The sequence below is a fragment of the Talpa europaea genome, assembly GCF_964194135.1.
Source record: "Talpa europaea genome assembly, chromosome: 5".
Classification (NCBI taxonomy): Eukaryota; Metazoa; Chordata; class Mammalia; order Eulipotyphla; family Talpidae; genus Talpa; species Talpa europaea.
The window spans coordinates 56868274-56882423 of NC_140071.1; the positions used below are offsets into that span (position 1 = coordinate 56868274).

The window sequence follows — 14150 nt, forward strand, 5'->3', positions numbered from 1 at the left end:
AATCAAATACTTTTAAGACTGCGTATTTTTCCTGGGAGAAATAATCCTAGGTCTAACAAAATTGCAAAGGGTTCTGTAAATCAAAATTAACTTTAAAGTTAAAATCAAATCTCTGCCCTTCAACTCCAAAGCCAAAAAATCCCAACTAGCCATTTTTTTTCACAAAATAAGCTTTCAGTATTCATGATTATTCTGGATAATAAAATTTCTATTACTTCCTCATATTCCTGATGTTTATTTTTAACCTATTTTTAAAATATCAGGCTGAGAATTTCAAGATGTCATAAATAAATCTTAGCTACTATGTTTAAATTATAATACTTAGTCTTAACATCCTTTAATAAAAAATTATAGTAGCTTATTTATATAAGGAAATTAGTAAATCTTCATCAATATTTAGTTTTATCTAATAGGAGTGTTTCCAAATTAACGAAGGTACATTGAATAAACCTAGGTTTGCCTAAAAGATTATTTTGGAACCTCTTTTCAAAGTGATATATTAAAACAGTCCTATGTAATTGAAATAATGAGTATTCTTAGTTACTTAATAGGGATATCAGCTTCCAAGTCTCAGAAAGTAAATAAGGCTTAATCCAGACTAAAAAATTATTCTTTAAATAATAGCTGCATCAAGCCACTTTTTTTACATAAATATTAAATATACTTATAAGAAAGTTATTTTGCAAATTTCACTTGTACCATTCTGTATCTTTATAGGGTAATTTTAAGATTTAACTCATTTCCCCCTGTCTGTCCCTATGAACTTGCTGAGTTTTAATCCCTTATCTGGCCTTCAATTTTCTTTTTGTGAAACTGAAGGACTTGATTATACTACTAAGATCTTTTCTGATACTGATTTTTCAAATACCTTTACTAATGATCAGAATGAAGCCATTATAGTATAAAGGCAGTACGTTTGGATGTAAGGAGACCTTCCAGAAGCAATACCCACTAACTTAAATAATAATTTGTGCTTTAAAATGAACAAGTTCACATCTCTTTATTGCCCTTTAAAGATTGGTTCTTCTCAAAAACTACCTTTTAAAACAGCCTCTGCAAGGTCATTAGTAACAGTTTTCCATTTTTCCTCTTCTCTTGGAAATAACCACTAATAGAACATATAGCTGCAAGAAAACCTGAGTCCCTTCCAAAACAAAGGTGATTGTATTGAAGTAAATTATCTCTAAAACTCGTTCCATAGATTACATTTATTAATAAACACATTGTTCTACATTTGTTCTATATTTCAAGTTTACAGAGGGGCTTTTCACCATGATATTAGGGTTTCCTACAACTATCCTCTGAGTTCTATGAACAGTGAAATCGGGAGTCTGGCTCATGATTCTCTATTCATAGCTTCCCTTTGGCTCATATGAATGAACTAAGCAGTTCCCTAGAGTAAATCAAAACAAGATATCCTTGGGAGACTTTTTGTTCTTAACCTGCTCCTGGATTCTATTGTGGGAACTGAGGGAAAACTCCTAGAGAGAGATATAAATCTTTTAAGAAAATATTTACATGAAAAGTGGTCACTTCCTTGGAGTAGTTAACTGTAAAAATAAGCGCCACCATTTATAAAGTAGGATACCCTACACCAACTTATTGGTGAAACATCACACATTAGGTAATAATAGAGCTTGGGTTAGAGCTGCCTCTTAAGGCAAAATCATCTCTTTAGTTTCATTCTTTTTCAAGGGAGTTAGGTACTGTCTACACTTGGCTTAAACTAACAGTTCTATTATGGACTACTTTCAATGTACATGTAATCATTCATGCATCAGAAGCCAATTTCCTTTAATAGTACATTTAAAAAGGTACATGTTTTGGTGCTAATGGACACTTCAACTTAAATAATCGTATTGGTAAGGATCAAATTGCACTATTAATCTTGTTAATACCACACTGGAACACACACTGCATATAAATGTATTATCCTAAGATAAAACTCTTCTCAGAATTTCATTACTTTTTATTATACACCAACTACTTTATATTTTAGTTCTTTACAAAGAAAATGCTAAGAAAATTAGAACCATGTCATATGGTTTTAAAATCATAATTCCAGATTTCTTTACATGTAAGATGGAATGGTCCAGCAGCTATGTCCACTGTCACAGACTTTAGTTCCATTTAATGATATGGCACATCCTGCAAAATTAACTAGTCACACACAAAAAATGTCTCAAATACAGTAAAAATGTACACACATTAAAGGTAATTTACAATAACAAATAAGGAATGTAATTTATCTTGGCTGTGCTTCAGAAATTTAGGGTCAATAGCCTTAGTCAAGGCACAAAGCAGGAAGAGGAGAGCACAGCTGTCTCTAGAAGTGGGCAAGGTATGTACAACCACTGATGAGGTATGCATGCACGCAAATGATTTAAAACTGCTCAGTCTTGCTACAAAAATTGAACCAAGGAAGTAGGAAATGCTGTGGCTTCCCCCTACTATTGACTTCTGGATCAGGTCCACAATCTTACTTAATCATATAGAAAATAAAATTGGCAAGGATCTCCAAAAGTAAATCACTATTTGGGTAAATGAAACAAAATGCTTCACTATTCCCAAATCTTGGTTTTGCCTCCTGGATTAGAAGCATTTTGTAGACAAAGGAGTGTTTCACAAAATTGAAATGTCATTCAGGTGAAGGGACAAAGACATTTTCCACATACACTTTAAAATTTCAAACATTCAAATGGCCCTTACAACTGACTCATTTTATATTACAATAGTGAGGGTTCTGGGGATCCTTTAGCAGCAAATACTAATTTAAAGGGCACGGGGTCTCTTCGGATTGATTTGCTTGCTGGCCTGTTCTTCTTCTTGTAGAGCTGCACGGAAAGATTTCACTTTATCTTGGGGGGGAAAAAAAAGAACAAGGGAATAAGTATTGTATTGCTTGAAATACAGTATACAACTATGTGGGGCTTATCAAAACAACTTATAGCATTAACTCAGGATTTCTGCCTTTGTTCTTTGTTGTCCAGCAACTCAGAACTAATAAATACAATGTTCAGTTATGGTAAAGTAACAGTAATCATTACAGATTCCTGGAAATACCTATTTTTTCATTATCAGATTTCTATTCTGTTTAGCATATTTCAGTGTTCAACTTAATATTCTTTTTTAAATTGTAGCAGGCTATGCGTATTAAGTATGTACAGTTGTGTACAAAAGGAATACTATGAATGTTATTAAATTGTAAAATAGATATTTCTTCTCTCAATGAGGAAATTTCTACTCCCATTTCCACTTTATAAGCTGTGGAATTTTTAAAGATATCTGAATGTTAAAAACATCCTTTTTTTTTCCATATGAAGTGAGACTAGGAAGGGGGATTATAGGATAATAAATTTCTTGGTCTTAAAATTGTCTCCATTTAACGTGTACTAAATTCAGACTTACGTAAGAATAAGATATAGGTAAATAAATTGACAGAAGTACTAGCTGTGAAATCTTTCCATGACTGTTTCTCAATGGGGGGGGGTGATTTCTGTCCCCACGGGGGCATTTGGTAATGTCCACAGACATTTCTGATTATCACAACTGGGGTGGCACTACTGTCATCTGGTCAAGAGACCAAGAATGCTTATAAGTATTGTACAATACACAGGACGTCACTGCTTAACAAAGAATTACCCAGTTCAGTATTGCATAGGTTATGACCTTCAGAAGAAACATACAAAAACCTCCATGTTTTTCCTCTCTTCAAAAGTATAAAATGTCTTTAAAAAGTTGACATTCCTGAAATTCAGGAAGAGTTAAAGAGTTTCTGAATCTGATGGCTGCTAATAGAAAAATAATAACTCTCAAACTTCTAATATTAATGCCAAATCCTACAGATGGTAAAAAAATTTTTCTAAGGAATGAGAAATGCAATATATATCTATATATATGGTAATTTCTTCAATGTTCCAGATATGATGATATACATAAATTCTGAGAAAAGGAATAGCAGTCAACTAAGTTGAATGCTATGTTTTATGAAGAAAAATGTTAAAATGCATTATTACCTATCTTCTGAATAAAACACATAATGAAAAGCTGCTTGTGAATTATATGGCAGATTATAAAAATGATCAAAATACTTCAAGTCTTGAAAATGGAAAGCATGAAAAACAAGTAAATTTAGAAACCCCACACCTGCACAAACAATTCTGCATTAGGAAAACTTTCACTATAGGATATGATTTCATATAACCAACCTCACAAAAGAACAAGTTTAAAGAATTAAGCAGCTTTTTTGGTGCCTAAAACATTTCCAATCTGGTTTCATGTTGCACTGCAGGTACAAACACATCATCCAGATGCCCACTTGCATATAAACAGCTAATTTGCTAATGCCTAGGAAATTAGCACATAACAATAAATGCATATCTGAAGCTATACAGAGGTAAGAAAAAGTCAAGAAGATGTAGCATGTGGGTAAATTACAGGCTTCCCTTCATAAGCAAAGTAGAAAGCGTAGTTGTCTTGAAATCTCCCCCTTGATTTTTTGAAAACAAGTGTTCAAAAGAAAAGACACAAGATAAACAGAAAGTTCTGTAGATAGGCTATGAAAGTGACTTGAATAGACTAAAGGGTTCTGAGAAGTATCAGTCTAGTAGAGTATTAATTCTGATATGGGAATATAAATTTACAAATTTGTTAAATACATATTTCCACATTTTAATTAGAAGATGTCTGCCATCTTCTCAAAAGACTGATGATTAGAGAGTACTTATAATGATGCGCCATGTTTCTTTTTCAGAAGAAACATGGTTAGTTTTGTCTTTATACCCATGGAAAGATGTTAACTGATGCTCATGATTTGCACTTCCTATGTCTCCTTGCAATATGAAATCTCCCCAGTAATCACAAAATACAAATATTAAGCTGATTTTAAACAATATAAGGAAAGAATTACCCCGCAGCTCAGTTAAAATGTCTATTTTTTGCTCAAGAATAGCTTCAAGTTGTGTGGCATATGAATCTACATCATAGTCTACTTCTTCAGTCATCTCTAGGAGAGCCTTTTCATCTTCTAACCATCGAATAGATTCCTAGAAAGACAGAAATTTAGTAATCCAATAACCCTTTTTGTAAGACACAACAACTTATAAATTTTATGTTTATTAAATATAATCAAACATACCAAAAATGATAATATCTAAAATACTAATAGCCATCTAAAATTAAAAAAAAATCATTTATAGAGTAAACTTAGGAAATAATTCCTTAAATTGGAACACACAATATATGGTAAGTCAAGCAAGAGGCTTCATTTTTCTTCTTTTACTATATCTTACATAGGGATTTGAAGGAGGGAATGAATTGAACACATAAATATCAATGAACAGAGTAAGTCTCAAATCCTTAACAGCTATCCCTAAAACTAGGAAAAGAATATAGTAAAGTAAAGCTATCTAACATGGTCTATGGTAACCCAATTATTTGTAAATCTCTGGAATTAACATATCCATCTGAGGTCTCTTTGTGATTAGGACAAAAGGTAATTCTAATAAATAGTAGCTATTCAAAAGTATGACTATAAGGAACCAATGTACAGCCAATTTTAGGACAGCTGAATGAATTGCAAAATAGTAGTTTCTTACCACTCATAAATACTTCAATGAAACCTTTCTTTTTTAAAAAAAATATTTATGCATACAAGAGCTGGGGTACCAGGCCAGAGGTACCAGGGGTGAGAGGATTCACCCATGACAGAGTGGGGAACAGAACAGGCAGATCGACTGAAATACACCACTGAGGGGAGCAGCAGGCAAGACAGGTGAGGTCTGCTGTGCCATTTGGGTTAGCTGCCTGGCTGGGGATCAAACTCGTGCTGCAGTGGCTGTGGATAGCTTCACAGTGCTGAGACTTAACCCCTTGCACAACCAAGGAGACCCCAAATCCTTTGATTCTTGATTGATTTTAGATATGTGCAATTTATGAGTTTCTTTTTCCAGCAATGTCATAAATCGTATGGATTATTTACAAGTTAAATCACTCTAAAGTAAAGAATTTTTGGATGTAAAACTGGGCACATTCTCACACTTTAGGTAACATACAATTGCAATTTTCAAACATTAATGCAATTTAATAGCTAACTGAACCAGATTATTTATCACCAGGCAGAACTGGTTAACAAGGAATAAATATCTACTAGAAGATTAAATATGTATTAATTAACATACATACACACCAAGATTTTCATTTCTTTCTGCTATACACTTACTTTTTAAAAACAAAACCCTATTTTAAAGAGAAATAGAAGAACAATAAATGGAATTACTAAAGGAACACTTGATTCAAAGAAAACCTAGTCCTGCCAATAAACAAAAAAACGAACCATGAGACTTTATCATAAAAGGGCACAGTGGGGAAGAATGGTTTTCATATGACCTTATTTGACAAGAGGACAGACAACAATTATCTTAAATTACAACTGTCCTTGATTTAGTCTATCACCTAGATCTCTAAAAAAGATACCCATAAGGGTTTAACTAAAACGAATGTACACTCAATTCTGAAATAAAATGAAGTGTCCCCTTATATTTTTTAGTCCTTTATCAAGGTGTTTGAATACACTAGAAGTAAGGTATGTTAATATTTGTTTACAGATAACAGATTTCAAACACCAGAGAAGGCATACTCATAAATAATTAAGTTATTTTTAATGGGGGGAAGGAGAGGATTGTGAGGGACGAAGGTGAGGATCACAGAGTAAAAATGCTTTTACTAGGTTCAACATACAATGGGATCAATACCTAAAGAATTAGTTACTGCTACTGGGAGGGAGTATCACCCCTTACTCTTCTGCCACTGATAGACACCATACTCATACACCACTTCTAAAGCAGTCTTCCTTTTCTGCAAAGACAGGTAATTCCTCAAAAGCTCAGACAGCCTCAGAAGACTCTTAACTGCTGTCAAATAAACTTCCTGAAAATGAAGAAAGGGGTAGTAAAGGGTAGAAGTTCATTACTTCTCTTAAAAATGGACAACTGAAAAAAGCAAGTAAGTGAGAGGATGGTAGTGGACTAGGTCTTTTCACCATAGTGCAAAGAAAGGTTGCTTATAGCTATCATCCAGTCTACACAACATATGCTATGTTCTATTTCTTACACACATACACACAAACACAAATATTTCAAAGAATTACGAAAGTTTTAGCTAATTTATGTAAAGAAACACTTTTGATGAAAGATCCTGTCTTACTTTACCTGGAATACTGCCCTGTGATCTTCTACAACTTGTTCTTCCATTTCTACCATTTGTGAGACAGCTTCATGGAAAGTAAACAATTGTGGAGAAACTTCTTCTTCCTTAAAATAAGAAGTTTTTCTATGTCATTTACAAAAATGTCATTTCAAGAGGCAACTGCAGTGGTACATATCAGTAAGGAGTAATTTTCACTTAGTCCAGGATTTATACAGAATTATCCTAAAAAAAGCAGTCTGTTTTGGAATAGTAACTTGCAAAAACACATTTACTGCAGGCTGTAAATTTACTAAAATATTTCTTCAGTGTTGTTTACTTTTAATTAATAATTTTTTTTTACTGTGTGACTATCAAATTAGTTTTCTGCAGATGTCAGTTCTTTTTTTTTTTTCCTTCAAGATTTATTTTATTTATGCATACAAGAACTGGGATACAGACCAGAGGTATAGTGGGTGAGAGGATTCACCAGAGACAGAGTGGGGAACAGAACAGGCAGATTGTCTGAAATACACTGCTGAGGGGAGCAGTGGGAGAGTCAGGAGAGGTCTCCTGCGCCATGTGGATACTCCCTGGCCGGGGATAGAACTTTTGTTGCAGGGGCTGCAGATAGCTTCATAGGTTGCGTCTAAACCCCTTGCTCCACCAGGGGGGCCCAAGATGTCATTACTTAACTAAATCTTCATTTCCACACCACACTGCATAGTTTATCAGTATTTACAGTTAAATTGAAAACTTAGCTGATAATTTCTTTTCCTCAACAAAAACCTATAGTCACATATGACATTCATTAAGTCAATATTTCTTTGACTTAGCTTTCTTTTATTTTGCTACTTTTATTGAAGTAACATTACATTGTAACATTGTTTTAGGTGTTTATCATTATAAATCAACATCTCTATATACTACATTAAGTTCATCACTAATAGTCCAGTTCTATCCTTTTATTTGATTTACCAAGCCCCCTACCCCTTCCTTCTGGTAGCCACTAATTTGGTCTTCTGGCATAAGAGTTTTTTTATGTGTCATTTAATTCATCTGTTTGCTTTCTCTATACTATATGTGAGTAAAATCATATGTCTTTCTCCATCTGACTGATTTAACTACGCTTAGTACTCTCTAGGTGCATCCATGTTATTACAAATGAAGGATTTCATCTTTTATAGCTGAGTACTAATCAGTTACATCAGATTTTCTTTATCAAATCATCTATCAATGGGCATTTAAGTTATTTACAATACTTATTATAAATAGTGCTGCAATGAACATGCAGTACAGATCTCTCTTTGAATTAGTGTTTTTATATTCTTTGGATAAAAACCCAGAAGTAGGATAATGGATCATATGGAATGTCTACTTTTAATTTTTTGAAGAATTCCCAGACTGCTTTCTATAATGGTTGCGCCAACTTTCATTCTCACCAACAGTGAGAATGGTTCCTTATTTCCACAACCTCTTCAGCACTTGCTATTTCTTGCCCTTCAGATAATAACCATTCTCACAAGTGTGCAGTGATTTTTCATTGCTGTTTTGACTTGTATTTTGATTTGCATTTTCCTAGTAAGATGATCAACATCTTTTCTTTTCTTTTTTTAATTTATAAAAGCACTGGGTACAGTCAGAAGTGAGGAGGGGGGTGAGAGAATTCACCAGAGCAGGGAACAGAACAGGCAGACCAACGAAATACACTGCTGAGGGGAGCAGCGGGCGGCAGGAGAGGTCTGCGCGCCATGTGGGACCCTCGCCAGCGGCCGGGGATCGAACTGGCGCTGCAGAGGCTGCGGGCAGCTTCACAGCCCAGCGCTCAACCACTGCGCCATGAGGGGAGGCCCGATCAACATCTTTTCATTGGCCTGTTTGGGCTAGACTTTCTTTCTTTCTTTTTTTTTTAAAGATTTATTTATTTTTATACAAGAACCGGGGTACAGGCCAGATGCACAGGAGGGTGAGAGGATTCACAGGAGACAGAGCGGGGACCCTAACAGGCAGACTGACAAAATAACACTGCTGAGGGGAGCAGCAGGTGAGACAGGAGAGGTCTACTTCACCATGTGTGATTCTCGCTGGCCGGCCAGGATCGAACCCGCGCTCCAGAGGCTGTGGACAGCTTCACAGTGCAGCGCTCAACCACCTGGGCCACCACGGAGGCCCTCTTTTTGACCATCCTTCCCAACTCCAAAATCTAATGATCTATTTATTTCCTCAAAATGTGGTTTTAGTGGTAAAGAATTTATTTTAAAAATAAAAGTGAGTAGAAAAAGCAACATCAAAAAAAAAAAAATTACAGGAGTCTAAATATGTGTGCATTATTTTGGTTAAATTATTGTAAGTAGGTATTTAACTCTTTCATTAACAAGTTACCATCCCTAAAATTTTACATAATCAAATTGTCCAAAAAACTTTTTGTCTTCTCTTTGGAAAAAAAAATGGGCCTTTTATCGGGGCATATAGGCACTATTCTCTCATAATCTGTCTCTGATAAAATACACTCAACATACCTTCACTAATTTTACCTACCTACCTACCTACCTCCTCTCAAGCCCAGGATGTCCTTTTTATTCCCTTTGCCTCAAGATATAATATAAATTCCTATCAGTTCCATGTAACATATTAATAGTATTGTGTGTATACAACTATTTCTATTTCTGGTATTCTAAAGCACTTGACTATCTTCTAATCTATCTACCTGTACATGAGTTTTATCTCTAGGACATATCTTACACAATATTCCATTTCAATGTACCTTATTAAGAATAAGTAACAGGAGGCCTCCCTGGTGGCACAAAGGGTTAAGTCTCAGCACTATCAAGCTATCGCCAGCCACTGCAGCATGAGTTCGATCCCAGCCAGGGAGTTAACCCATATGGCGCAGCAGACCTCTTCCGTCTCGTCCGCTACTACTCTGAGTGGTGTATTTCAGTCAATCTGCCTTATTCTGTCTCTGATGAATCCTCTCACCCGCCCTCCAACCCTGCACCTCTGACTACACCCCAGCTCTTGTACACATAAAATAAATCTTAAAAAAAAAAAAAAAAACCAGCAACAAGGATTTGTACACATTCACTAATAATTAACAAATAGCTAATGCTAAACAACCTCAAGATAGTTCCTTGGGACTAATCACAAAAATCTACAAAGAGCTGACGAGACTTAACAAAAACAAAGTAAACAACCCAGTCAAAAAAATGGGCAGAAGGGTTAAAAAGAAACTTCTCCAAAGAGAAAATGCAAATGGCCAACAGGCATATGAAAAAATGTTCAACATCGGCCTCCCCGGTGGCACAAGGGGTTAGGATGCAGCTTATGGAGTGGTCCACAGCCACTGCAGCACGGGTTTGATCCCTGGCTGGGGAGCTACCCACATGGTGCAGCAGTCTTCTCCTGGCTCACCCACTGCTCCCCTCAACAGTGTATTTCAGTCATTCTGCCTGTTAAGTTCCCCGCTCTCTGGTGGGTCCTCTCACCCCCGACACCTCTGGCCTACACCCCCATTCTTATATGCATAAATAAATAAATCTTAAAAAAAAATGTTCAATATCACTTGTAGTCAGGGAAATGCAAATCAAAACTACAATGAGATACCATCTTATACCAGTGAGAATGGCACATATTAAAAAAACTAGCAACAACAAATGTTGGCGAGGATGTGGAGAAAAAGGAACTCTCCTGCACTGCTGGCAGGAGTACGAACTGGTCCAATCACTATGGAACACTGTGTGGAGATTCTTCAATCTGCTAAAGATGGAACTGCCATATGATCCAGTAATTCCACTCCTAGGTATTTACCCAAAGGATACATAAACATTAATTCCAAAGGCCACCTGCACCCCTATGTTTATAGCAGTACTATTTACAATAGCTAAGCTATGGAAACAACCCAAATGCCCAAAAAAGATGACTAGATCAAGAAGATGTGGTACATATATACAATGGAATATTACTTAGCAATCAAAAAAGATAAACACATGCAATTTGCAACAACATGGATGGAGCTGGAAGGGATCATGCTCAGTGAAATAAGCCAGAAAGAAAAAGAAAAATACCAGATGGTCTTGCTCATAGCAGGAATTTAGAAAACCTAAATAAAGGACCAGGAAAAAGACTAATTATACTAAAGTGAAAATCAAAATGAACAAGCAACTATAAACCAGAGACACACTGCGGGGGCGGGGGGCGGGGGGCGAAGGGAATAGGATCAAAACAAGGGTGGTGGGAATTGTATGGGGACTACAGCCAAGATGAAAATGCATACATTGTGCAAAAATGAAAAAATGATGTAAAAAGTATATAAAATTTAAAAATTAAAAAAAAAAAAAGATCCTTGGAGGATGGGAAAGTTGAAAGAAATACATGTTCTCTCAAACATGGAGGAGGTTGCAAGAACTCTTGATGTCATGCCTAAAGCCTGTAGTTTAGTTCTGGTTACCTAACCAAACTATAAAGGTCCTGCAGAGACTAAACAGATGCAAAAATAAAACGTAAGATCTACTATAAGGAGTCCTATCTTGTTCTGCTTCACCATATCTAGTTACAGTAAAGGTTTGGCTTAAGGATTTTAAGAGCAATTATAATCGGGCCTCCCCGGTTGGCACAGCGGTTGAGCGCTGGGTTGCGAGGCTGCCCGAGGCCTCTGTGGTGCCGGTTCGATCCCCGACTGCTCCCCGGCCACCGGAGGAGGGTCCCGCATGGCACGCAGACCGGTCCCGCATGGCGTGCAGACCTCTCCTGCCGCCGGCTGCTCCCCTCAGGAGTGTACTTCGGTCCTTCTGCCTGCTCTGCTCCCTGCTCTGGCTCTGGTGAATTCTCTCACCCTCCCACGCTTCTGACTGTACCCAGTGCTTATATAATAAATAAATAAAATAAATCTTTAAAAAAAAAAAAATAAGAGCAATTATAATCTCCTTCAAAACTTTTGGGAAGAGGATGGATTAAACCCTGGATCTCAACTTCAGTTCATTATCTACTATGCTTCAAAGTTTAGAACTCTTACTTTAAACCAGATTATGTAAACTTTGAGACATTTGGGGTGGGTAGAGGGTGGGCTGTCCTGTACATACAATGTTTAGCATCCCTAGTCACTACCCACTAAATGTTAGTAGCATCACCCTAGTTATGACAACAAAATCTCATCATACATTTTTCTCAAGGTGCACCAAGTCACTTGTGCAACTAATGCATTAAACCCTACTTTATTAATAGAGAAATCTGGAACATAGTAATTAAAAATGGCACGCCCATTTCTATAATTTGGACTCTAATACTCCCTTTTAGAAAGTATAAAACTGATGAATGTTATATTGTTTCCAAATAATATGCAGCTAGCAAAAGGCTTCTTGACATAACATCTAACCTTGGATAAGAAATTCCAACCTTGCCTGTCTTCAGGACTTACCAATTATATGATCTTAGTCAAATAACTTGACCTTTAGTTTTACCATAGAATTACAGAATTTTTCTTTTTTTTAAAAACTCTTTTTTTTTTTTTAAAAGATTTATTTATTTGCTTATTTACTTATTTATACAAGCACTGGGTACAGTCAGAAGTGCGGGAGGGTGAGAGAATTCACCAGAGCCAGAGCGGGGAGCAGAACAGGCAGAAGGACCGAAGTACACTCTGAGGGGAGCAGCAGGCGGCAGGAGAGGTCTGGGCGCCATGTGGGACCCTCCTCCGGTGGCCGGGGAGCAGCCAGGGATCAGCCAGGGATCGAACCAGCACTGCAGAGGCTGCGGGCAGCTTCGCAACCCAGCACTCAACCGCTGCGCCACCCGGGCGGCCCGAATTATAGAATTTTTCATATCAAGTTGTAAAGATTACAACAGGCAATAAATAAAATGCCTAGCAAATGTATGTCATGTAGTAAACAACTAAAATGGTATCTTTTTTCAGTATAAGAAATTAATACAAAAGGGAACTCCCCGGTGGCGCAAGGGATTAAGACAAAACCTATGACGCTATCCGCAGCCACTGTCGCACAGGTTCGAACCCCCGCCAGGGAGCTACCCACATGGCACAGCAGACCTCTTCTGACTCGTCCGCTGCTCCCCTCAGCAGTGTATTTCAGTGGATCTGCCTGTTCTGCTCCCCAATCTGTCTCTGGTGAATCCTCTCACCCCCCACACCTCTGGCCTGTACCCTAGTTCTTGTATGCATAAATAAACTTTAAAAAAAAAAAAAGAAATTAACACAATAGGGTTCTTAGTGGGAAAAGAATGAAAGAAACTATATAGAGTATACTTTTTTTTTTAAAGATTTATTTATTTATTTATACAAGCACTGGGTACAGTCAGAAGCACAGGAGGGTGAGAGAATTCACCAGAGCCAGAGAGGGTAACAGAGCAGGCAGAAGGACCAAAGTACACTGCTGAGGGGAGCAGCGGGCGGCAGGAGAGGTCTGTGCGCCATGTGGGACCCTCCTCCAGTGGCCGGGGAGCAGCCGGGGATTGAACTGGCTCTGCAGAGGCTGCAGGCAGCTTTACCAACCCAGCGCTCAACCGCTGCGCCACCCAGGAGGCCCGAGTATACATTTTTAAAATGAAGTTAAGTAACTACTGAAAGGAATTATTAAAAGAATTATGTGAAAATGTATATAATTTGCAATTTTTTTGGTTATTTATTCCTTTTTGTCCTTATACAACAGATGCAATATTTTATTATTTTTTGAGTAATTGGGGAAATAAAAATTGTATTTATTTTTATTTATTTATGCATACAAGAACTGGGGTACAGGCCAGAGCAGGTGTGGAGGGTGAGAGGATTCACCAGAGACAAAGTGGGGAACATAACAGGCAGATTAACTGAAATACACTGTTGAGGGGAGCAGCAGGCCAGACAGGAGAGGCCTGTGGCATAGCTCCCTGGCCAGGGATTGAATTCATGCTGCAGTGTGGCTGGCTATAGCTTGACAGTGCTGAGACTTAACCCCTTGTGCTACCAGGGAGGCCCGAAA

General features: G+C 37.0%; 1 protein-coding gene across 4 annotated transcripts in view; it reads right to left on the bottom strand.

Moving 5' to 3' along the window:
- Positions 1–2772: 2772 nt before the first annotated feature.
- The window catches only part of KIF2A (kinesin family member 2A), a gene marked incomplete at both ends in the record, with an annotated part of 60762 nt that continues 49384 nt past the window's right edge, over positions 2773–14150 (bottom strand). For all 4 annotated transcript variants that reach the window (XM_084233362.1, XM_084233360.1, XM_084233361.1 and 1 more), the window contains 3 exons: positions 2773–2858; positions 4910–5045; positions 7209–7310. In XM_084233362.1, the coding sequence (XP_084089488.1) occupies positions 2773–2858; positions 4910–5045; positions 7209–7310 (324 nt within the window). The remainder of the gene's footprint in view (positions 2859–4909; positions 5046–7208; positions 7311–14150) is intronic.